This window comes from Heterodontus francisci, chromosome 32 (assembly GCF_036365525.1).
Source record: "Heterodontus francisci isolate sHetFra1 chromosome 32, sHetFra1.hap1, whole genome shotgun sequence".
Classification (NCBI taxonomy): domain Eukaryota; kingdom Metazoa; phylum Chordata; class Chondrichthyes; order Heterodontiformes; family Heterodontidae; genus Heterodontus; species Heterodontus francisci.
Window position 1 is genome coordinate 8257805 of NC_090402.1, and position 26888 is coordinate 8284692.

At 41.1% G+C, this 26888-nt stretch overlaps 1 protein-coding gene across 4 annotated transcripts in view; it reads left to right on the forward strand.

The window, feature by feature from the left end:
* The window catches only part of prrc2b (proline-rich coiled-coil 2B), a 79748-nt gene extending 56395 nt beyond the window's left edge, over positions 1-23353 (forward strand). For 2 of the 4 annotated variants that reach the window (XM_068012146.1, XM_068012147.1), the window contains exons 23-33: positions 3433-3519; positions 4700-4801; positions 7375-7567; positions 8269-8378; positions 8695-8822; positions 9219-9453; positions 11367-11546; positions 18557-18648; positions 19256-19361; positions 20870-21088; positions 21802-23353. In XM_068012146.1, the coding sequence (XP_067868247.1) occupies positions 3433-3519; positions 4700-4801; positions 7375-7567; positions 8269-8378; positions 8695-8822; positions 9219-9453; positions 11367-11546; positions 18557-18648; positions 19256-19361; positions 20870-21088; positions 21802-21999 (1650 nt within the window). In that variant the 3' untranslated portion in view covers positions 22000-23353. Of the gene's footprint in view, positions 1-3432; positions 3520-4699; positions 4802-7374; positions 7568-8268; positions 8379-8694; positions 8823-9218; positions 9454-11366; positions 11547-18556; positions 18649-19255; positions 19362-20869; positions 21099-21801 lie in introns of all 4 variants that reach the window. The other 2 variants (XM_068012149.1, XM_068012148.1) reach the window with 2 other exon arrangements.
* Positions 23354-26888: the final 3535 nt, after the last annotated feature.

The window sequence follows — 26888 nt, forward strand, 5'->3', positions numbered from 1 at the left end:
ATATCTACTTTGTCAAACCTATTCTTAATCTTAAAGGCCTCTATCAGGTCACCTCTAAATATTTTCTAAAGAAAAAGCCCCAACCTGTTGAATCTTTCCTGACAGCTGCAATCCCTCAGGTCTGGTACCATCCTTGTAAATCATTTTTGCAAGTCCTCCAGTACTTCTATGTCCTTTCTTTAGAATGGAGACCAGAACTGTGCACAGCACTCTTTAAGCACAGCCTGACCAGGTCCTATGCAAGTTTAACAGTTCCGATGAAGGGTCACTGACCCGAAACGTTAACTCTGCTTCTCTTTCCACAGATGCTGCCAGACCTGCTGAGTGGTTCCAGCATTTCTTGTTTTTATTTCAGATTTCCAGCATCCACAGTATTTTGCTTTTATTTAACATAACTTCATTGCTTTTGAATTCTATCCGCCCAGAAATAAATCCCAGTGCTATGTTAGCGTCTTAATTCCTTTACTGACCTGTGCTGCTTTTAATGATGTGTTCACCTTGTCTTTTGAAAGTGCATTGTGAATGTGCATGAATATGAACACACGAAAATGATGGGAAAGAAAAGAGCGGCTGTCCCATTGAGCCTGTCCCACACAGTCGTGATGCTTTAAGCATCATTCACAACACTACCCACTCATTGGCAGCTACTTAATCTCCTGAGAGAAACAAAAGAATCATTTAAATAAGATGAGGCCAATTTAGGGGAGAAAATACGGAAAATACCTCTTCGTCCTTCAAACCTTGGACGATTGCAGCCGCGACCAGGAGACTACAATGAAGATGATTTATAGTACCCAGTATTAAACCTACCTTTTGTATGCTGTGATCCCCAGCTTTGTTTTGGAAGTCTGCAGCAAATCAACACTCATTGAAAGAGTCGGTAACTTGTTCCATAGGTCGACTGTCCTCTGCGAAATGAAGAACTGACATCTAACCTAGTTCCGCTCTTGCATAACTTGCGCTCAAGGCCCAAATTTGTCTGTAACCTATCTATTTGGAATAATCTGAACATATTGTAGTCCCTTCATTATCTTGATCTTCTCTATCAGTCTGCAAACCTCTAAAGTAAATAGGCGCAGCTTTTTAAACATATCTGGGTAATAAAGGTGTTTTAAGCTGGCTACCATTCTCATGGCCCTCTGAACCTTTCCCAAAGTCTCTATTTCACCCACCATGCGAGAGGACCAAAGTGTATTTTGTTTTATACTGTATTACCTCACAGTGCAACCTTAGCCCCCATTTGCTTTGACTATTCGTTCATGTCATTGGACGTGAACCTTAAGGTGATTGTTTACTACAACACCAAGCTCTTGTTCTTTTCCAACAGACTTCAATTCTGTAAGCTGTACAGTGTAAGTGTACTTGGTAATGGTCCTGCCCACATGCATAATGCTACATTTATCCAAGTTCAATGACATTTTTTCAAACTCTGGTTCATTTCCCCATCACATCAAGATCTGCTTGAATTTTACAGCCATGGTAATTGCCACCTAGAATCATAGAGCAGTACAGCACATAAGGAGGTTGCTCGGCCCATTGAGTCTGTGCCGGCTCTTTCTAAGAACAATCGAATTAGTCCCACTCCCATGCTCTTTCCCCATATCCCTGTAATTTTTTTTCTCTTTCAATTATTTATAATTCCCTTTCGAAAGCTGCTATTGAATCTGTATTTACCACCCTACCAGGCAGTGCGTTCCAAATCCTAACCACTCGTGTTTAAAAAAATGGTGTTTCCTCATGTTGCCTCTGCTTGTTTTGCCAGTCTTTTTTTACTCTAAACCCTTCATGATTTTAAACACCTCTATCAAATCTCCTCTTGGCCTGCTCTGCTCTAAGGTGAACAATCCCAGCCTCTCCAGTCTATCTAAGTAACTTCTGCGCCACACAAATGCCAGGCAGTGATGATCTCCAATAAGAGAGAATCTAACCATCTCCCCATGACATTCATTGGCACTACCAACACTGAATCCCCCACTATCAACATCCTGGGGGATATCATTAACCAGAAATTGAACTAGAGCAGCCATGTAAATACTGTGGCTACAAGAGCAGGCCAGAGACTGGGAATTCTGCGGCGAGTAACCCACCTGCAGGCTCCCCAAAACCTGTCCACCATCTACAAGGCACAAGTAAGGAGTCTGATGGAATACCCTCTACTTGCCTGGATGGGTGTAGCTCCAACAGCATTCAGGAAGCTCAACACCATCCAGGACAAAGCAGCATGCTTGATCACCCCATTCACCACCTTCAACATTCACTCCCTCCGCCATTGGCACACAGTGGCAGCAGTGTGCATCATATACAAGATGCACAGCAGCAACCCACCACATCTCCTTCGACAGCACCTTTCAAACCCGTGACCTCTGCCACCTAGAAGGACAAGGACAGCAGACACATGGGAACACCACTACCCTCAAGTTCCCCTCCAAGTCACAAACCATCCCGACTTGGAAATATATTGCCTTTCCTTCACTGTCGCTGGATCAAAATCCTGGAACTCCCTTCCTAACAGCACTGTGGGTGAAACCGCACCAATGGACTGCAGAGGTTCAAGAAGGCAGCTCGCCACCACTTTCTCAAGGGCAATTAGGGATATGCAGCAAATGCTGGTCTTGCCAGTGACGCTCACATCCCATGAAGAAAATAACTACGTAATTGTAAATCCTCAACCCTGGAATCATTCTAGTAAATCTGCAAAGCCTTCATGTCCTTCCTAAAGTGGGATATCCAGAATTGGATACAGTACTGCTGGGACTGAACTGCTATATTATCTAAGTTTAGCAGAACTGCCTGACTTTTGAACTCTCTGCCTCTACTTATAAAGTCCAGGATCCCATCTGCTTTATTAACTGCTTTGTTAGCCTGTCCTGCCACCAATTTGTCCACAAACATCTCCCAAGTGTGTCTCTTCTTACAACTCCTTTAAAATTGTACCATTTAGCATGTACTGTCTCTCCTTATTCTTCATACCAAAACGTATTGCCTCTCACTTTTCTGCTTTGAATGTCATCTGCCATTTGTCTGCTCATTCTACCAGCTTAAAGTCCTTTTGAAACCTATTGCCAATGAACCAATTTGGGCCATGGTAGATGAGCAAAATGCAAGTCTGTTGATCTCCGTTCCCATAGTCTTAACTTGGCTGTAATAGTACTGATTTGCAAGTTATGGCAGCACTGAAAATAATTAGCTTGCATTGCACACACTTAATAATAGGTCAGTTCCTGGTTAGCTTGCATTATGGTAACATAAGCTAGGTTATTGTTTAGGTAATCTTGTAATTTCCATAAGTGTCTGCATCAATGATTTGCCAAATCTGTTCAAGATGCAATATTCAAGACTCCTAAAGATGCTTCTAATCTGTGGCTGTTGATAGCTGTGGGGTTTGTGTTGTGGTTTGTTAAACTGAGAAGAGTTTATTGGTTGCTGTTTTAGGATTCTGATTTCAGTTTGCCGCAGAATTCAGTGCCAAGTCCTGTTTCCAAGTCCATCACCAAACTGCAGGATGTATTGGCTAACAACGTGAGTACTATACATGAGAGGCGCTGCTACAAAGGATATCTGATATTCCTAATCTGACAATGAGCTTTGGGAGCAAACATGAAAATTCATTTGTAGCATTTAAATCTGATCTATGTGTCTTAGAAGAAGATTGTATAACTTTTCATGACGGCTTAAACACCATTCCGCTGAACCTTTCTGAAAGGTCCACATTTTTTAAAATTCATTCTTGGGATGTGTGTCGCTGGCAAAGCCAGCATTTATTGCCCATCCCTAGTTGCCACCTTGAGAAGGTGGTGGTGAGCCCTTTTAATAGATGAAAGTGTTTCCTTTTAATAAATATTAATATTTTTATAACTGAAAGCAATTATTCTAAATCAAAGGAACAGATGTACTAGTCACTTGGAGTTTTACAAAAATTTGGTTTAAAAAAAATTATGTTAAGTTCATAGTATCGTACAGCACCGAAGGAGGCCATTCAGCCCATCTTGTATATGCCAACCAGAAAACAGCAATCTAGTGTAATGCCACTTTCTAGCTCTTGGTCCATAGCCTTGTAGGTTACAGCACTTCAAGTGCATATCCGAGTACTTTTTAAATGCAATGTTTCTGCCTCTACCACCCTTTCAGTCAGTGTGAGTTCCAGACCTCCATCACCCTTTGGTTGAAAGAATTCTTAAGTTACCTCTAGCCCTTCTCCCAATTACTTTAAATCTATGCCCCCTGGTTATTGACTTCTCTGCTAAGGGGAATAGGACCTTCCTATCCACTCTATCTGGGCCTGTCATAATTTTATACATCCCAATTAAATCTTCTCTTAACCTCCTCTGTTCCAAAGAAAACGATCCCAACCTATCCAATCTTTCCTCGTAGCTAAAATTCTTAATTCCTGGCAACATCCTTATAAATCTCCTGTGTACCCTCTCTAGTATGTTCACATCCTTCCTGTCAATGTGGTAACCAGAACTGTACACTGTCTCTAGCTCTGGGGGAGGGGTCTAACTAGTATTTTGTACATGCCTGGTAAACTGTCGAGAAATCCTTGGGATTTCTCTGAACTGTTACGGGTTGTCAATATTGTAAGCTCAGGTAAATCTATTCTTGTAACAAGTTTCTGTAGCTGTTAACACTGAAGTAACCCAAGTTATGATGCAAAGGTGGGTGCAAGTCTTTTATTTAATACCAGGCTGTTATTTTCCAGGTTACTCTGAGCCAGTCAATCCCTATTCTACGGAGGGAGCATCTGCAACAGGGTCCCAACCTCACTCCAGTGTCCCTTCCAAGTACCGATCTCACTTTAAAGGTAGGTTGAAGCCCAAGGCTGCTCCACCTGATCACTGATTCTTCAAATCATAGGATCTTACAGCACGGAAGGGGGCCATTCGGCTGGTCATGCTTTTGCTGGCCCTTTGAAATAGCTGTCCAACTTAGTTGCAGACCCCAGCATTTTACCTATAACTTTGCAAATCAGTTCTCTTCAAATGCATGACCCTTTTCAAAGTTTCTATTCCACCATTCTTTCAGATAGTGCATTCAAGATCATAACATTCTGTGGAAATAATTTTTCCTCATTTCCTTCTGGTTCTTTTGCCAATTATTTTAAATCTATGATCTCTGGTTAATGACCCATCTATCAAATTTGCTCATAATTTTGAATACCTCTATTGGGTCTCCCCTTAACCATTTCTGGTCTGGGGAGAAGAGTCCTAGTTTCTCCAGTCCCCCCCCCCCCCCCCACTATAACTGAAGTCCCTCATCCCTGGTATCATCCTGGTAAACCACCTCAGTACCCTCTCCATGGCCTTGATATCCTTCCTAAAGTATGGTGCCTAAAATTGTGCAAAATACTCTAGCAGAAGCCTAACCAGAGATTGGCAAAGATTTAACATGACATTTGTTTTCATTCTCAAAGTCCCAATTAACAAAGCCAAATATCCCATATGCTTTCTTAACCTCCTCATCAACTTGCCCTGGCACCTTCAAAGATTTTTGAATGTGCATCTGCAAGAGCATCATGTCACACTTACCCACATTAAGTTACATCTGGTATGAGTACGTATTAACCTTGGCGTGTCCAAGCGACCAGACAGGCCTTATGAGACCTATGGGCCCTAACAATCTAGCTCGGGCACCACAATTCTGTTTTTCCTTTAATTCACTGATTTTATTGTGATTGGGTTACATGGGCCTGAAGTTTGGAAAGGGCTAAGCTTTGGTGCTTTTACAGGAATAGGAGGAGGCCATTCAGCCCCTTGAGCCTGTTCCACCATTCAATTAGTTCATGACTGATCTCTGCTAAATTTCATTTACCTGCCTTGGTTCCGTGACCCTTAATATCCTTTACCTCACAAAAGTCATCTCGGTTTTGAAATTTTCAATTGACTTAGCCTCAGTAGTTTTTTTTGAGGAACAGAGTTCCAGATTTCCACTACCCTTTGTGTGAACAAGTGTTTCCTGACACCACTTCTGAATGACCTAGCTCTAATTTTAAGGCTCCACCCCCTTGTTCTCTATCTCATTGTAGGTAGATTTTGCCTCATTATGGTGGATAACTCCTAAAAGGACTAAGAGATGCCATCAGGCCCAACAAATTCACTCCATCCAGTCAACAGTGCAATCTCACACACTTTTCATCCAACACCTAGCAACATTACTCCCACGGCCGTGTGCAGAAGTGCTTCTTGATATCACCTCTGAATGGCCTAGATCTAATTTTAAGGTTATACCCCATTGTTCTCTTCATGGGGATTTCGGGGGTTATTGTACATGAATCACAAAAAGTTAACATGCAGGTACAACCAGCAATTAGGAAAGCAAATAGTATGTTGGCCTTTATTGCGAGTAGATGGAGTATAAGAGTTAGGAAGTTTTGCTGCAATTATATCGGGATTTGATGAGACCGCAGTGCTGTGTACTGTTTGGGTTTCCATACCTAAGGCCTTGGACGGGTGCAACAAAGATTCACTGGATTGATTCCTGGGGTAAGAGAGCTGACCTGTGAGGAGAGATTGAGTAGAATGGACATATATTATCTGGGGTTTAGAAAAATGAGGGATGATCTCATTGAAACATATTAAGTTCTTAGAGGGCTCAACGGCATAGCTGCTGAGAGGCTGTTACCCCTACCTAGAATTGGGGAATCATAGTCTTAGGTTTGGGTGTCAGCCATTTAGGACAGAGATGAGAAATTTCTTCACTCAAGAGGGTTGTGAGTCTTTGGAATTCTCTAGCCAGAGAGCTGTGTATGCTCAGTCGATGAGTATATTCAAAACTGAGATTGTTAGGTCATTGGGCAGCAGGAGAATTAAGAGATATGGGAATGGAGCAGTAAAGTGGAGTTGATGTAAAAGCTCAGCCATGATCTCATTGAGTGGCAGAGCAGGCTTGAGGGGCTGTATGCACTGATCCTGCTTCTATTATGTTTTTAAATGAAATGAATTTTTTTAACAAGCTCATAATTGAGTATGCTGAATTAATAAGGTGCCAAATTGAAAAGTTATATCTGCAGTGCTCCAACTGTTTTTTGATTATAACTTTGTCAGTTTTTAACCACGCAAATTTTGAGAATGATTGATCTACTTGTTTAGAGCTTAACCTTTTCCCTCTTATGTATGAATGAGTTTTGTTGGCTTGGATGTAACTTCCTAGTACAGGGTTCAAATGGGTCACTTTTGGTTTCACTCTGCGAGTGAATGAAACTTAACTCTTTCTTGCCTGCTGAGCTGATCAATGTTTGTTTTCCAAAGCTGACTCAATCGGTCCAATTAATACCTGAGGCTGAGTGGATTGGTTGTGGTATTTGGAAGAAGGCTGCTTCACATTTTTAGCTTTCAAACAGCGTCACTGAATTTCATGCCATTTTCTTTATATGATCAGATGGAGTCCGCCCGCAAGGCTTGGGAAAATTCTCCCAATGTTACTGAACAGAGTTCTCCTGGCAGCAGTAGTGCCAGTACGCAGACCCCGTGCAACACAGGACCCCCTAGTGGGGTAGGCTACAGCTCAATTGGGTGTTCTTCTGTGCCACCGATGCCCATGGTGTCAGTTGCACCTTCCGTCTCTTTGCCAGGTATGTGACCTCTTGATCTTCTGTGCTAATTGGGATCACTGTCCGCCTTTTGGTTATCTTTTGCCTTTTGGGGCTGTGGTCCCAATGATTAAGTTGATCAGTCATTTAGAGAGGTGGGGAAGATTGATATGTGCTTACTCTGTTTGATAATCTGAAGGGACATATTTTGAGAATTGTATTGATATGCCAGTGGTCATGGCAAAGTAGCACCTATGATTCCACCCAACTTAAGGTTGCATGTCGATGACTTCTTCCTGTTATATATTTAGAGTAAATCCTACATATTAAAGGCATATAATTAAAGCAAGCATATTTGCTTGCTTTAAAAAAGGATGTTAACTGTACTCAACAGATATCTACTTACTCCCAGACATCCTGACTCCCATTTTCTGGCGTACAGTATAGATTTCCTTGGATTCTATTTGTGAAGTATGCACACTGGACAACGTTGGAATGCACAGTTTACTTAATAACTGAAAACGATCTAATACCTTGAGCATAAATGAAAATCCTTTACAAGACGAGTTGCTTTGTGTAAAGGACAGTCCTACTTGTGTGGAGTGAGAGTTTCACATTCTCTCTCTCAAAGACAATCCGCTGATTTAAGAAAATGCCTCTTTGTTTTGTTTTCTTTAATTCGTCCTGTGTAAGCTAGCCACTGAATCTACAAGTAGGAGAAACTTTTTTGTGTGTTTTTTCAGGGAGCCATATTTCTCCTTTGTACATGGATGGCCATGTTTTTGCCAGTCAGACCCGACTCCTTCCTCAGTCAGTTCCACAACAGCAAGGTTTCCAGGCTGGACTTTCTCAGGTAATTGTGGAATTTTCATTGATTTATCTGTACTTCCAAGTTGAGCTTTGAAAAACTTTGCAGCAATAGTCTAACATGCCAACGCCTGCTTCAGTCGTCTGAATGTACCGTTGTTCTGAAACACTGGCACTATTGAGGTATTCTGTTCAGTGAGTTGTAGTGAGGCACTGTATAAAATGGCAGATACCAGTACTTGCAGTGTGACTGAATGGAGTGAGACTTTACTTCATGGGGGTGGGGGCGGTTGTTGTCCATTTTAACATGGATGCAGTTGTGTTTGTTATCACAGCTGCTTATTTTTCTCGCATTTCTTTAGGCGGCTGCAACACATCAGATTCCAATTCCCATGCACACGTCCTTACAGGCCCAGGCACCCCTTGGATTGCGGAACGGATTGCCCGTCTCTCAGTCCCAGGAAATGTTCGGTTCAATGCAACCATTCAGGTACCAGTCAAACTGTTGCAGCACAATTTGGAATTGCTGGACCTCCAGCAATTCTGTTTTATAATGAAAAATGCAATGTATTTTTTCATTTGCTCAGTAAATTTGCATGGCCGATATTCTAGCAGTAGAAGTTACATTTAGTTTCTTACGCACAAATTAAAAGTTGTTTTAGGTTTCAAAATGTCTCTCTTTTATGTAGCTTTTTTCAATATTTAGAATGCTTTAAAGTTGGATTGTAGCTGACTCTATCACTGTTTCACCTTGTGATAAATGAGATGTCTAGAAAAGATTAATTCCACCTGAGTGTTTGATTTATTGAAGGTTCCAGTTAGCTGTGTTTTTGTTGTGTGTGCAGAGGGAAGAGTACAATTAAATGGAAGTTGATGTTGTTCACAGATCACAAGTGTACATGCACCCCAGTCTGTCTCAACCGTCCACAATGGTCTTGTCCGGGGCTCCTCTGAAAACTCCATACACGGCATTCCCTGCTGTTCCAGCCTCTGATCTGGTAAAGCCACAGCCAGGGTCGCATTACCAAGCAATTGGTGGAAATCAACCCCTTATGTATGAAAGCCAGCTAAACCAACCTGGACTCACCACTTCACAGATCATGGACTCCCAGCTGATACAGGTTCAGGAAATTCTTAAACCGTTGTGTAGCAAAAATACTCATTTCTATTTCAATAGGAATCTGTGAGCTTCAATAAAATTCAGCTGGAGCTTTTGCTTTTGATGTGTCTTGGGTTTGATCTCAACACTCCGTATTTGTTGTGGAAATGTTAATGTATTCTACCATTACACGCGACTTATTCATTTTAAAAAGTATAGTATTAAATGTTTTATAGTGCCTTTTTTATTGAATTAGCTTGGGTTATTGATGTAAAATATATATGAACTGTGTAGTTTTAGTCTCCTTACTTAAGGAAGGATATATGTGCCTTAGGAGGGATGCGCAACGAAGGTTCACAAGATTGACTCCTGGGGCGAAAGGGCTGGCCTATGAGAGATTGAGTAGACTAGGTTTATAGTCTCTCGGGTTTTGAAGAATGAGAGGCAATCTCGTTGAAACGTACAAAATTCTAAGAGGGCTCAACAGGATAGATGCTGAGAGGCTGTTTCCCCCTGGCTGGGAATTCCAGAACCAGGGGTTGAATTAATTAAATAAGGCTTTGGCTATTTAGGAATGCGATGAGAAGTTTTTTAATGCAGAGGGTTGTGAATCTTTGGAATTCTCTGCCCCAGAGAGCTGTCAATGTTAATTTGCTGCGTATATTCAAGAGTTTTGGATTTGTCGATTTCTGGGCGCTAAGGGAATCAAGGATCTGGGGATAGGGCGGGAAAGTGGAGTTGAGTTTGTTGAATAGTGGAGCATACTTGGAGGGCCGAATGGCCTACTCCTGCTCCTAACCCTTATGTTGAACCTGAATTTTGGCAAAGCGATTTTACTGTAATGTTTTGGCTCTAGTTTTGTGGTTAGACTTTATTCACATTTATAAAATAATGTAGGATGAGTTATGGCTAGATGAAAATAGAAGAGAGGGACCTGCAGAAAATATATTTGGCAAGATTGAGACAGGAAAGAGTAGGATTAGCGCAGCTTGGGAGATGTTACAGGATAGATAAATTAATGTTGATGAAAAGCAGAAGAAGCACTGAGTGGAAAAATTGTAACAGAATAAGATTGATATAGTGAAATGTGTCCAGATAACTCCTGACATTTTCAGAATGACTCCCAGGTGGCAGATTTGGGTCTTGTTCCTGCAATAATTGGATTCTGGCAGTAAATAAGTACAATAGTTTTTTTATGTCAAGTAAAAAATCAGCTCGCAAAACACAGGTAGACCATTCAGCCCCTTGAGGCTGTTCCACCATTCATTGAGATCATGGCTGATTTGCATCTTGTTTCCATATCCTTTGAGATCCTTGTCTAGCAAAAATCTATCAATCTCAGATTTAAAATGATTAATTGAGCTCTCATCTACTGCTTTTTGTTGGAGAGAGTTCCACACTTCTACCACCCTTTATGTGAAGAAGTGTTTCCTCTCTTCTCTCCTGAATGACCTGGCTCTGACTTTAAGGTTATGTCCCTTGTCCGAGACTCGCGGAGAAACTTTCTATCTGTACTGTCAATTCCTTTCAAAATCCTAAAACGCCAATCAGATCAACTCAGAACCTATATTCCAGGGCATACAATCCCAGTATGTTATCTTTCCTCATAATCTAACCCTTGAACCCTCACCCTCATAATAGTCACTGTTTTTAATTCTTTGGGAGGTATCTAAATGAAAGGTTTTTTTTCATATTTGAAAATTAATAGTCACTGAAAATGCTTTGTGCAACTGTGATGAGAGTGCTGGATGGTGAAATTTTGGCAGGTGACAGTTTGCTGCTTCCCTTGACACTTGAGTTATATTACTGGTATATTTTCATAATGCATCACATAGTCATATAGCCGTTGAATATGATGTATGTATTATGCAGTTAACATTATTATGGTTTGATTCATGTATTAAACTATCTTCATTATATTTCCTACTTGTGCAGGTGACCATGTCTATGCCTGGATCCCAGCTGTCTCTGCCTAGGTTTGGCTCAGGCCAGCAGCAACTGATTGCGTTAACTCAATCCATCCAGCTTCCCCAAGCACAGAGCTTGAGTGTTGGTGGGACCAGAAGGCTCCTGCCCCCAGGATCCCAGCCTCCTATTCTACCCACTGGCAGAGAGGTCAGATCAATTGGCTTAATTTTGAGATCGATAGATAGAAAAATCTATTAAATATATAGAATTGACAACGCAGGAACAAGCCATTCATCCCATCCACTCCATGTTGGTGTTTATCCTCCCCACGAGTCGTAGTCCTAATCCCATGTGCCTGTCCTGTTGCCGTATCCCTTTATTCCCCTTTTCTTCAGCCAGTTATCTAAGTTAGTCTAACTTAATCGCAATCCCAAATTTGTTAGCAGGAATTGAACCAAAGAGGGTGATGAATCTTACATCCCCTGTTTGGAAATGGTTAATCCAGGTACCAAAAGTTCAGTTAACCTCATGTCATTGGAAGGAAATTGTTAGAAGGGTAACTTGGGAAGATATGGGCTTTTCGGGGACAAATTTGTAAAGGACAGATCATCACTTCAAAAAAAAAGTACTTAATTGGCTGTAAAGGTCATTTGGTGGTCATGAAAGGCGCCATATAAATGCAAATCTTTTAAATTGAATTTGCAAGACAATGTATCAAGCATGTAGCTAATGGGAATGCAGGGGATCTGGTATATTAGGACAAATAAAAATGTTTGATAAAGTACCACAAAAGAGACTTGCAAAGTTTCAGGCTGGTGGTATTAAAGATCAAGTAGTAACATTGATAGATAGTGTTAATTGTACATTAATTGTGTTTAATTGTATGCATGTGGTGGACATGAACTGGAGATTTGCTTGAGCCCCTATAAATAGACAGAGACTAAAACTGTGGTTGTTGGACTAGGAGGTGTATGCTTGTAATGTGTAACTCTAAATAAATGTAAAACTCTGGAAAGATTGGCTTCAGTTCTATCCTTCACCAACTGGCTTTCTGTAAGAGAACAGATAGTTGGCTGAAACAGCGAGTAAGAGTAAATTTTTCTCTCATCCTCCATATACATACAGTTTGAATGTGGGCATAGATGGAATAATATTAGTAATTGATGACAGTACCAAATCAGGGAGCGTGGAAAACTCAGGAAGAATTTAAGACACTACAGGAAGACATGGACAACTTAGGGGAGTGAGCAGATAAGTGGCAAATGCAGTTCACTGTAGCTAAATGTAGAGTTGTACATTTTTAGGTGGCGGAAAGAAGAGAAAATGGAAACACATCCTAAAGACAGAACTCACTGTGAGAGGAGTGTTTTGTGAATATAAACACAAAGATCTTTAACAGCAGATTGCAGGTGGAAAGAGCCATTATACAAGCAAATGGGATTTTTGATTTCTGTGTAGCAGCAAGGTAGAGTGACTGTCCTTGACATCAAGGTAGCATTTGACCGAGTATGACATCAAGGAGCCCTAGCAAAACTGAAGTCAATGGGAATCGGGGAAAACTCTCTGCTGGTTGGAATCATACCTAGCGCAAAGGAAGATGGTTGTGGTTGTTGGAGGTCAATCATCTGAGCTCCAGGACATCACTGCAGGAGTTCCTCAGGATAGTGTCCTTAGCCCAACCATCTTCAGCTGCTTCATCAATGACCTTCCTTCAGTCATAAATTCAGAAGTGAGGATGTTCGCTAATGATTGCACAATGTTCACCATTCGCGACTCCTCAGATACTGAAGCAGTCTGTAAAAATGCAGCAAGACCTGGACAATATGCAGGCTTGCGCTGATAAGTGGCAAGTAACATTCGCGCCACACAAGTGCCAGGCAATGACCATCTCCAACAAGAGAGAATCTAACCGTCTCCCCTTGACATTCAATGGCATTACCATCGCTGAATCCCCCACTATCAACATCCTAAGGGCTACCAATGACCAGAAACTGAACTGGAGTAGCCATATAAATACTGTGGCTACAAGAGCAGGTCAGAGGCTAGGAATCCTGAGGCAAGTAACTCACCTCCTGACTCCCCAAAGCCTGTCCACCATCTATAAGGCACAAGTCAGGAGTGTGATAGAATACTCTCCACTTGCCTAGATGGGTGCAGCTCCAACAACACTCAAGAAGCCCAACACCATCCAGGACAAAGCAGCCTGTTTGATTGGCACCCCATCCACAAACATTCACTCCCTCCACCACCGACGCACAGTGGCTACAGTGTGTACCATCTACAAGATGCACTGCAGCAACGCGCCAAGGCTACTCAGGCAGCACCTTTCAAACCCGTGGCCTCTACCACCTAGAAGGACAAGGGCAGCAGATGCGTGGGAACATCACCACTTGCAAGTTCCCCTCCAAGCCACACACCATCCTGGCTTGGAAATATATTGCTGTTCCTTCACTGTCGCTGGGTCAAAATCCCAGAACTCCCTTCCTAATAGCACTGTGGGTGTACCTACCCCACATAGACTGCAGCATAGAGTCATAGAGTTATACAGCACAGAAACAGTCCTTTCGGCCCATTGTGTCTGTGCCGGCCATCAAGCACCTAACTATTCTAATCCAATTTTTCAACACTTGGCCCGTAGCCTTGTGTGCTATGGCGTTTCAAGTGCTCATCTAAATACTTCTTAAATATTGTGAGGGTTCCTGCCTCTACCACCCCTTCAGGCAGATTCCAACCACCCTCTGGATGAAAACATTTTTCCTCAAATCCCCTCTAAACCTCCTGTCCCGTACCTTAAATATATGCCCCCTGGTTATTGACCCCTCCGCTAAGGGAAAAAAAATTCTTCCTATCAATGCCCCATATAATTTTGTATACCTCAGTCAGGTCCCCCTCAGCCTATTTGTTCTAAGGAAAACAACCCTAGCTTTTCCAGTCTCTCTTCATAGCTGAAATGCTCCAGCCCAGGCAACATCCTGGTGAATCTCCTCTGTACCTTCTCCAGTACAATCACATCCTTCCTATAGTGTGGTGCCCAGAACTGTACACAGTACTCCAGCTGTGGCCTACCTCATATTTTATACAGCTCCATCATAACCTCCCTGCTCTTATATTCTGTGCCTCGGCTAATAATGATAAGTATCCCATATGTCTTCCTAACCACCTTATCTACCTGTGCCTTCAGTGATCTATGGACAAGTACACCAAGGTCCCTCTGACCCTCTGTACTTCCTAGGGTCCTACCATCCATTGTATATTCCCTTACCTTGTTAGCCCTCCCAAAATGCATCACCTCACACTTCTCAGAATTAAATTCCATGTGCCACTGCTCCGCCCATCTTACCAGCCCAACTATATCGTCCTGTAATCTAATGCTTTCAATCTCACTATTTACGACACCACTAATTCTCGTGTCATCTGGAAACTTACTTACTTATACCTCCTATTTTCACATCTAAATCATTAATGTACACTACAAACAGCAAGGGTCCCAGCACCAATCCCTGCGGTACACCACTGGTCACATGCTTCCACTCGCAAAAACAACCCTCGACCATCACCATCTGCCTCCTGCCACCAAGCCAGTTTTGGATCCAATTTGCCTTGCATGGGCTCTTGCCTTCTTAACCAATCTCCCATGCGAACCTTATCAAAAGCAAGAAGGCAGCTCACCACCACCTTCTCGTGGGCAATTAGGGATGGGCAATAAATGCTGGCCTGGCCAGCAATGCCCACATCCCATGAAACGATTTTTTTTAAAAAAAGCATCGAGGACAGAACCACAAAGTTTGGTTAGGCCATAGTTGCCAAATTTTGCACACTCCTTAATAGGATATTGAAGCCATGGGCAATTCACTGTGAGGATAACAGCATGAGAGACTGTAGTTCTAATGGCAGATTTGAAAAACTTAGGTGTCTTTCATCAAAGCCTCTCCTAATTTGTGCAACTGAACAGGACTGGGCTCGCTATGTTCCACTCTCCAGTCTTTGCCAGAGAAACTCCTGCAACATCTTCCCTTACTTCCTCCCCACCATTGTATCTGGGAGCGCCCCAAAGCTTTTTTGGCCCCTCCTATTTCTCATCTACATGCTGTACGTTGGCATCATCATCCAAAGTCAGGTTCTGCATGTATACTGACAGCACCCAGCTGTACCTCGTCATTACCTGTCTCGAACCCTCTGTTGACTCTGTGTCGTCAAGTATACTTATCCAACGTCCGCATTTCCTTCCAATTAAATATTTGGAAGACCAAAGCCATTGTTGTTGGCCCCTCACAATGATTCCATCCCCCTCCCTGGCCATCGTCTCAGACTGAACCGCACTCTTCACAACCGTGGCATCCTATTAGATCTTGAGCTGAGCTTCCGACCCCATATTATCTCCACAAAGACCTCCTACTTCCACCTCTGTAACATCACCTATTTCTGCCCTGCCTCAATTCATCTGCTGCTGAAACCCTCATCTGTGCTTTTGTTACCTCCAGACTTGACGATTCCAATGCTCTGCTGGCTGGCCTCCTGACTAAATTTGAGCTCATTTGAAACTCTGCTGCCTGTTTCCTAACTCAATTCAAGTCCCACGCAGTCATCACCCTGTGCCCGCTGAACTACTTTGGCTTCCAGTCCACTAACGCCTCAAACTTAAAATTCTCATCCTTGTTTTGAAATCTCTTCATGGCCCACTCCTCCCTAGCTCTGTAACCTCCTCCAGCCCTACAACCCTCCAAAAACTGTGTTCCTCCAACTCTGGCCTCTTATGCATTCCCCCGCTCCCTTTGTCCCACCTTTTGTGGCAGTGCTTACGGCTATCTGGGCTTGAAGCTCCACCTCTTTGATCAAGCTTTTATACACCCCTCATAATATCTCCTTTGGCTGTGACAATTGTCGTCTATTACCCTGTATGTCCTGGGACATTTTCCCATGTTGAAGGCACTGTATAAATGCAAGTTGTTATATCACTGGAATGGAGAAGGTTAAAGGGGAATTTGATCAATGCATTCAGAACTTTGAAAGGATTTGCAACATTTCTTCCACTCAGGACATTAGGATTACAACAACAGTCATTCCCATTTATATAACGCCTTTAACAGAGCACTTCAGAGGCTAGAAATATAAAAGGGGAGGTGAAAAGACATTTCATGTAAGGGATTATTGCGTAAGAAATAGATGCAAGAGTAGCCCACACAGACCCTCAAGCCTGCTCTGCCATTTAATAAGATCATGACTGATTCAAGAACTCAACTCCACTTACCTGCCTTATCCCTTGATTCCAAAAATCTGTCAGGCTCAACCTTGAATATACTCGACGACTGAGCATCCACAGCCCTTTGGGGTAAAGAATTCCAAAATAAAAACAGAAAATGCTGGAAATACTCAGCAGGTCAGGCCACATCTGTGGAGCGAGAAAGAGTTGACATTTCAGGTCAATGGCATCTAATCAGGGCGAATGAAAGGTCATCAATCTGAAGCATTAACTGTTTCCCTCTGCACAGATGCTGCCTGACCTGCTGAGTATTTCCATCATTTTCTGTTTCTATTTCAGATTTCCAGCATCCGCAGTATTTTGCTTTTATATTCGAGAATTCCAAAGATCTACAACCTCTAAGTGAAGAAATGGTCAACCCTATCCTGAGACTATGTCCCCTAGTTCTAGTTTCTTCAGCCAGGGGCAGCAGCCTCTCAGCATCTACCCTGTCGAGCCCGCTCAGAATTTTGTTTCAATTAGATCACCCCTCATTCTTAACTCCAGAGAGTAGAGGCCCATTCTACTCAATCTCTCCTCATAGGGTGACCCTCTCATCCCAGTAATCAATCAACTGAACCCTCGTTGCACTTCATTAGGTACAGAGTTCAAAATTGTACACAGTACTCTGGATGTGGTCTCACCAACACCCTGTACAATTGTAACCAACTTCCTTATTCTTGTACTTCAACCCTCTTACAAATAAGAACATTATCAGAATGTGGAATCTGTTGCATTGAATATATATTAATGATTTGGATTTAGGCCTAGAAGAAATTTGCAAATGATACCAAGATAGGAAGTATAGTTAATTCTTTAGAAGATGAAATGAAGTGGGCTAGAAAGTGACAAAGAATTCTCTGTAAGTGAATGTGAGCTAATGCATTTTCATTTTTAAGAAATAGCAGCAGTAATCCTGAATGGAAATGGGTTCGATGCTGCGGGAGAGCAGATGGATTTGGGGTACAGGTTCACAGGACATTAAGTGCAGCACCTCGGGTTAATAAAGCTGTAAAAAAAAACTAATTGACTTTTAAGTTTTATCACAAGGTATAAAATAGTCAAGAGGGAATTGAGCTTATATGAAACCGTTAAACGTCAGTCAAATTGTGTTTTATAATGCTCCTGTGAGGCGCCTAGGGATGTTTTATTATGTTGAAGGCACTATATAAATATGTTGTTGTTAGAGTACTGGTACAAATTAAGCTTCACGCTATTAGAAATTTAGAGAGTGTGCTGATCACATTCATTAGGTTGTAGCCTGCTATGAGGAAGTATAAATGCAAAAAACATGAACAGTTGCGACTTTTATCGTTAGAGTAACACAGATTGCAAAGCATAACTTTTAAAAATATGAAAGGGTGGGGATAGTATTGACAGAAGCAGACTTTTTTCCCTCTGGTCGAGGGGTCTAGAACTAGGGCCCATAAGTACAAAATTAAATGCAAGAGATTTAAAACAGAGAGCAAGGTAAAATTCATTACACTGAGAGTTGTGAAGCTGTGGAATTCACTTCCAGGTTTAGAAGTTCAGGCAAAAACTAAGTCTATTCAATTTAGATTGGACAGGCGATAAGGAACATGGAACGAGGTGATGAGAACAGGGCAGGTAAATGTGATGAGGACTATTTGCTGGCATGAAATGTAAATGTCAATATTGACCAGTTGGGCCAAATGGCCTGTTTCTATATTGTAGCATTTATTTTTTTTCTATAAGTGGCTATTGAAGAAAAGTCTGTTACATTTAAGAAGAAATTAAAATAAATGCTTAAAAATGATTAAAGGTTACAGGCAGAGAGCAAAAGAGTATATTTCTCTAGTATTGAGCTAGCACTGGTACAGCACAAGCACAATGGACTAAATTGCAGTCTTGTATGATTTTGAATTACCAAAGCTACAGCGCGATATATTTATGTAAACATGTAGCCAAAAATAAAAGTTAGCATAATTTCAAAGTCTTTTAAATGTCTTTTTTTTAGATTCCCCAAATGGACCTTAAAGCATTTCAGTTTGCAGACAACAAACAGGTTTCCTCTGGCATGTCTGGAGGTCCTGTCCCAAACCTCTTCAGGTAATAGACTTTCCTATAATGTTGAGAGGGGAATTTTTGTGTTTCTTTTTAAATGCAGTGCAAATTTGTTTTTCAAAGAGGGTCATGATTTAAATAAGTTCTTACAAGATTTAATGCTTATATAAAGATGAGCAATGTTTTATTAATGTATGCAGTGAAGCCAAGGTCAAATAATGTTTCCCTACATAAGAGTTAAAGTGAACTGAAGGTCTGTGGAAAAAGAAAAGAGATGCATTTGAACCTTGCTAATGACTACCTGGAGTGATGAATCTTCATTATAGTATGCCACTGACTTGTTCAAGTCCTGAGTCTGCACATATTCATGGGATGGTTATTCAGATGCTGGTATCCAAATGTGGAAAAGACACAGACTGTCTTTGAGTTTAGTATCATTAAGGGGAGAGAGCAATTGGCCAATGATAAGACTGAAGATATTGTAATTTGACCAAGTGAAGAGCTGATTAGGTTAACACATTTATAAACCAGCTGTCTTACACATAATCTGTAATAGAATTTAACAAAGGTGGTAAAGGCTCAGAACTGTCAGCCATATGTGAAATGAGCTCTCATGTGTTATAGTTCCACTTAACATTGTGCTTCATTTTAGACCCAGTTGTACAAGCCCAAGTGGGAAAACATCTGGAGCTGGACCAGCTGCTAACACAATGGGCCTGAATATGCCAGGAGCCATCCAGGGCCACTATGCCCAGCAGGTTTGTGATTGTACCCATGGGTGGCAGTTTGAATTGACCGTAAAAATATAAAACTTACAGCATCAAATGCACAAAATAAATAAAATTGGTGAACTGGAGGCACAGATTGCTACAGGTGTATGATGTAAAGGTATTACTGGAGATGAAGCTCAGGGCAGAACTGAGCTAACAGTCCTCATTGCAGGGATAGAATGGAAATTAAGGGAAATAGGGTAACAGTATTAAGCAAAGAATCTGTTACAGCACGAGAGTGTAAGGAGGCGGTGAAAATGCTAAGTCTGTTTTGTTACTGTTTCTTTTCTGTTCTATAATTGTAACGCTGTTGAGAGTGTATTATAGGCTGCTAAACAATGGAAGGAGATGAGACGGAAAGATCTGTAGACATTTTAGAGAAACATGTTGAAACAATGGGTGATTTTAATTATCCAAAGCTAAACCATGGTAAAAATATTGGAAGTGACAAAGTTTCTCGTGTCTCCAGGGCTGTTTGCTTGATTGCTAGACTCTGTGGTCCAACAAAGGAGACAATGCTCAAAGTCATTCTTGGAAGTGAAATGAGTCAAATAGATAAAGCTAGGGAAACAGGTAGGAAATGACATCTATCGTGTAATTAGGTTAAGCATAGAATTGGAAAGAAGAGGGATTAATCAGTGGTAAAGGTACCTGACTGTAAAAAGCTGTTATTAACAAGGGCAAAAAGAAAGCTGGCCCAGATAAATAGGGGGAAAAGTGGTAGATAAGACCGCAGACAAACAACGGAAAAGTTTCTAATGTGCAAGGATTCACATTCCCACAAGAAATCAAGGAAAAGGTAAGGTTGGAGTTCTTTTGAGTAGAGGAATCTAAATTTAAACGAGGCAACTCAATATGTGACAAGTCACCACACTTTAAGAAGGGGTCAAAGCCTTGGAGAGGTTTACTAGAATGGTGCCAAGAGCGAGGGATTTGGAAAAGCTGAGGTTCTCCTGAAAGCAGAGAAGATTAAGGGAGGCTTAATAGAGGTGTTTAAAATCATGAGTTTTGATAGAGTAATTAAGGAGAAACTCTTTCCAGTGGTAGAAGGGTCAGTAACCAGAGGTGGCAAATGTATGGTGGTTGGCAAAAGAACCAGAGGTGACAGGAATTTTTTTTTTGCACCATGAGCTTTTGCGATCTGAATGCACTTCCTGAAAGGGTGGTGGAAGCAGAAGGGGAAATGGATAAATATTTGAAAAAAATGAATGGTTTATGGGGAAAGGGCAGGCAATGGGACTAAGTGGATAACTTCCTCGAGATCCAGCATAAACAAGGCGTGTGGAATAGCTTATTTGGTTGTATCCATACAGATAGATTGTTAACGTCCATCAGTATCGACTATAGAGTTTATATTTTATTTGTAAACAGCAAGACAATTACATTTTATTTTTAGAAATACAAATGTGGATCGCATAAACTGTTACTATCTAGCTTTAACTACTGAAAAGATTTAATTTTTGTTTTCCTTCCCCACCCCCCCTCAATTTACTCAGATGCCACCCCCACCCCAAGGCAACATGATCATGCATATGAGGCCTCCCAATGTTGGAACCTATCCTACTCCAATTCAGCGCCCCGTAATGCAAATGAACAAGGGCACCATTGCATCTCCCATCACAGTACGCCCACCTCGAATGCACAGCTCTGGTCGAGAGAATTCAGCACCGACAATTCGAGCTTGCAACTCTGAAAGGGGAGAAGAGGATCTCAAGGTGAGCAAATGTAAATATTACAAAGACTCCAGGGCGCTCGTTTTGTTTCCCACCCCATCTCCACTTTCTCAACATTGAGCCTTTTCTCATGCTTCTGCTGACTTCAGCCGTGCCTCCCTCCCCACCAGACAAATGTTTGCATGTCACAGCTGCTACACTGAATTGTGTGATTTGAATGCTGCTGCATGCAGAATGTGTGAATGTGGTAAATGGAGCATGACAAATATTTCTGTGTGAAATTAGTTTCTTTCTGATGCAGGAACACTTAACTTAAAGCTTGAGTTACTAAGCTTCATGACTGGAAATTTGGGTGAGGGGCACAGTTCATTGGGGTGGGAGGAGGAAAGACTTAGTATTCCCTAGTCATGTTGTAGAAATTGGGGAACAGCCTACCAAATTAAATTAAAATAATGTCCTCCCAAGATTGTTCTCACTTACAGGCTGCAGAATAAAACCACCCACATTCAGCTCTGGTAAGATGAGAATCCTCTAATTGAACAGACTAGAGTAAGTTATAATCATCTTTTAAACTACTGTGAAACGAAAGAATTACCTTGTATCTTCACTTGGCATTGTGTAAAATGACCAGATATAAGAATGCGTGATTCCAAAGGGAAAAATCCTGGTTCAGAGCCATATCCCCGTCAATCCAATTGTGAGCTGGACATCTTTATAATAGTAATACTAAAAGTCTCCTAAATTTATTTTCAAAGGCTAAACAGAGGGCAGAGGTACTACAGTTGACCCAGAAGTTCTTTGAACAGCATCAGCAGGGGAAGCTTGCTAACCTTGGCCAGAAAATAGAACCAGGCACTGCTATTGCTGATCACGGAGAAGAAAGCCCAACCTTAAATGTACCGAATATTCAGGACCCAGCCAGCGAGGCTGTGACACAGGAGAGAGCTGTTTGAACTGGACCGGTTGAGCACCATGGCATTAAAGTGGAATATGGGGAAGCATAAAGATCCCCTGCAGTTTAAAAAAAATGATATATATCTATATATAAAAATCAGAAAGGACTCGGGATTTCCGGAATGCTAAGACTTCATTTTTTTTTTTTTTAAATTGATGTTTCATTTGCTGCTCAGTCTTGACAACGCAGAGAGTAAAACAGATACCAATGCAAGGTAATGCGAACTCTGGCGGGTTTTGTACTTCTCATTCGAGAATAACTCTTAATTTGATAGCCACAGTTGAATTCAGGATTTCCACCCCACTTAGGCAAGAGAGTGTCCTTTTGAAATGACGCAGGCTGGCTGTAGAACAGTTGTATTGAGTTCCAACTGTTGGCATGTTGTGCTGTTTTCCTTTCCTCTGCAGTATGGTGCACCTGCTGTCACTGTATCACAACATGATACATCACCTAACTTCGAGTGACCGGTTACTTTGTGAATAGGGGACAAAAATCAGAAATATGATGGAACATGTAATATATTTCTATGGCATCCACACAGGTAGACACAGCTGTACATTGTTGCTCGATAATCCATTCATATTTGTTTTGGGCTCATTGTACTGAAAGTAAGGATGATCACAATCAAGTGCATTTCAACTTGCAAATTTCATAATTACTGATGGGTGAAACTTCCACAATAGCAGTTTTGGAAAGTGTCACATTTTGGACATGTTCAAGACTGCAGCACAATATTAAACAGTATTAAATTACAGTTAGAGTAAAATTTTAACTTTGAGAAATGGAAGTTTTAACAATTTGATTATTTCATTGCATAGTGTTTTGCTGTTCATTTACACAGTAAGTGACACGTGTGGAATTAAGGTTATACCATTGAGGTGCTGTATCAACACAAAATATCAATAGTACTTATTTTTTCATGGACAAGTAGCAGAGATTTTTTCTAAATTATTTCCAAATGTTGCTAGACTACGACTCTGGAAATTTGTCATCTATCCCCAGAGTTTGTTGACTGTGTAGACTTTACTTCAGGCAGTACACTTTGCCCACAACAGTTGAGAATGTGTTATGTGGCTGTATTTCCAGGATAGACAATTAAACCATTTTAAGTCAGCAGTGAGCTCACATATTTTCTTAAAAGTGCAAAATATAAATGGTTTGAATCCAGCACAATGGTTTCTGTGACTGCTACACCTTGAGAAGAGAGACTTTGCAAAGTGAGAATCCTTTCCTGGAGGAGCATGGCACCAAATAAGGAATAGATACTCATTTGTTAAAGGTAGTACCATGCTTTTCAGTCATGACCTGTATAGTGCATGTGGATAAATACAATAAATAAATGTGCATATGTAGTTCTGGGCACCTGCAATAACTTAGCGACTTTAACATCAGTATTAATGGGCTACTACAGATAGTCCTGTTAAGGGTGAACTATCCTTATCTTTGGTATTTAGATTTCTACACTCTACTGTACATAGTTCTCTAGCGCACGTGCAACATGAATTTTGTCCTCCATTTGTCTGTAAGGCACTGAATTCGATGTCAAATGTGATTTGGAATCCTAGGATTTAAGTTCCACAATGGACAATCCGCTAAATGACCTATGTTGACATTTGCCCACTGTTGTGAAGGTCAGATGCGGTGGGGAGGATTTAATTCAGCTTATTTGCAACCATTAACTATGTTGGTACAAGCTGGACTGTTTGACAGCGTTGCTGGGTTGGAGTTCGCACTGTGACTATATGATAATATTGAACTTGATATGTGTGGCACATTCCATCTGTCCCCTGCCTGTGGTGTAACTCTGGTCAGGGGCCACTTCGGTAACATTCTTGCTGCCAATGAATTGATCCAGCGTACTGCTCTTAAGCTGATGGTAATGAACCCAGACCATTGTCTCTGCTGAAAAGTTATCTGTCAGGAGAAAGATCTCCAAGGTATGCTAGCACACACACGGCATGGTTCTTTCACACTGCACAGCTGCTGATGTCCTCCAAACTTAACTGAGTCCCTTGTTTTCAAGTGTGCAAACTTGGAACTGATCCAGACGCAGAATTGGTCCAAGTTGTTAGGCTGAACATGGCGTAGACAGTAGGTATGACATAGGTTGGCAGAACTGTTAACATTTTTACTGCAATGGGAGCTACCAATTCATTATATTTTTTTCAGTGTTGTGATGAATTATAATTTTTATATATTTGATTATAGTTATAAAATTTGGAAAGTAATATAACAGGACTTAATCGGTGAGCATCACTAAAATCATCCTGTGAGATCTGAGCTGTCATTTTGCAGTAGTCCTTGATCTTAACTGAGGACTAATGAAGAAAATCCATCGCAACATCTTAATAGTATAGAATAGCCTTAGTGTCTCAGAACGTTGATGGGTGCATTGGTAAGGAATCCAACAGTATATGTCAATGTTTCACAAAACTGGCTCTGAGGGTCACTTAAGTACAGTCTGCAGATGATGGATTTGGAGTTTTCTACTCGTATGTAATTAGATGGAGAATTGGGGAGAGGGTCAGATATGGGACATTGAATCATGTGATTGGTAGAGTCCAAAAAGAGAAACGTGGAAAAGCTTTAAAGCCTTTCAGTTTTGAACCCAAGTGACTGGACTTCTGTTACAAGTATCATTTTGACATTGAGCTTTTCTTGGTTGTGAGAGGAGGAGTGGAATGGAGTTTCTTTTGTCCTTTCCCTATTTCAGCAAACCTTGCATTCAGTGTCAATGCACATATCTATTAGAACTCTAGCTTGTCCATGTGGATGCTATTTTTGGAACCTAAAATTTTAATACCTTTTTTCCAATGAGTTCATTTACCTTGATAATCACATACTGAAATTAATCCTGCCACACTTAATCAGTACTCAGGCGCAGGTAACTAGAGGGACCAGGATTTTACAATAACTTTTAAATGAAAGAAGTCCATCAGCTTTGTTAGAACAGCGACTCAGTATTTTCTTTGAAATTGACTATGCAAGCAACAGCAAAAAATAGTCACTTAACATTTGGAATTGGGGGTAGAGAAATCACCAAGGAACCTGAGCTTTTGACACTCTTTTGTAAAATTATACCCTGTAAATCACTCATCAACAGGTATTTGTTAATCAGCATGTTTGATTCTCCACAAAGGTACCTGTGTTTCAATAGAGGTACAAGAGCACAGCCTGAACAATGGGACTGTCTTCGTCTTGTTTTTTTTTGTAACTTCAGAGAGTAGCAATGCATCATGGTGCTCTTCACCTGTGCAGCTAAATGAGAGCTTGGGTGGAAAGTGCGTCAACTGTGTTCTCGCAAAACATTTTGTTGGAATTCCAAGTTTTAATGGGGAAAGGGGACGTGCTAATGGATCGTAAGGTGCTCTGAGATGCTAAAGCTCTGCATGATGACTTCGGTAAAACTCTATGTTCAGCTGATACAAGATGCGCTTGTAATCTGAGTGCGGCAATTTGTTTTTTTTTCTGTTCCCCTCCTCGCCAAGAAGCGGAACGATGTGTATTTGAAGTGCATTCCCAAGAAAGTAAGTGACAGGCAGCTCTGAAACTTCGATCCGTGGCCATCCATTTGGTTGTCTGGTTTTCTGTTGTGTGCCGTTGGCGTTTTAACCCATTTCTTTTTAATTTGGTGTTTTCCACAAGTTCAAGGATGTTACACAGGTTTATTTTCTTGTACTATGAACAGATCTGTGATACCATACTTTGAGACCTAGTCTCTGAACTTCTGCCACTGAAAACCTAATCACCACCTTGTATGATTGTGTTGTGCAACCAAGCCAACAGGTGGGCAATTCTCTTTCCGCTCTGTGCAGCCCCCAACTGTCTTGTGCTTCTGTCTGGCATTATTATAGGCAGGGAACCTGTGGCTTGCTCCTCACTTCTTTGTTTAAGCAGGAATAATTCACCCCAGATTCAACATGGCGGGCAGATTAAATTAAAGACAACAGATTCCTTTCACAGTTTAAAAAAAAAATCCCTCTTTAAAGGGCAATGGTTTTGCTATAAAATAGATATCTCCGTAATGCATTGCTCAAAACGCTCATGTAATCAGTGAAACTGTCCCACTGATGAGTTCTTCCTCCGAATCAATGGTCTCTTCTGAACACTACATTATTTAATATGTACTGATGTGCAGAAATATGCCAGCAAAGGGTATGTTTCACAGTGATCAATTATTTATATATTGTCTGACAACTCTGTGTAATGGTGGGGCCAAAAGACCTGTGCACGTTTTCAGAATCTGTTGACTTGTATCTCCCTTAAAGAATCTCTTGCAAAATGTTGGATTGAGTTCCTTGCTCTCAAGCGTGTGACTTATTGTACAGCATTATGTAGTTATTGACATGTTTTTAATTGTAGTTTTGATTTTATAATGTACAGTGGTTCAATTAACAAAGAAGTTATTTGCAGGCAGCGATGGTGTGGTAGTTTCCAATTTGAAGCAAAAACCCATCCAGGGATGTTTTCAGAGTCCAGTTTCTGCGATTCTAGGAAGTCATTTCCTCATGCTGCCTGGGTTTTACTGTTAAATTCTTGGCAATGCACATATTCAGCATGATTTTAATTAATGCAGGTCTACTTTCAACATTGTCATACCTTATTGTGGTGCTGAACATCTTACCTTTGTTAGTTGAATGAGTTTTTATTTTGTTGTCAAAGAAATGTGTTCAGCCTGAGAGGGAGGAGTGTATTATAGTTGATGCCTTTTATGTTTAGTACTAGATTAATCAAATCCATATCAAAACCTGTTATGGGATGGGGAGCAGAGACATTTTCACGTCCTCTATGCTTTCCTGGTGTATTTTTGAATATATATCTTGCGAATGTTCTGACCCCCAACCCTACATCCTTTTATATGATTTTTTTTAATATAAAGTTCGACTT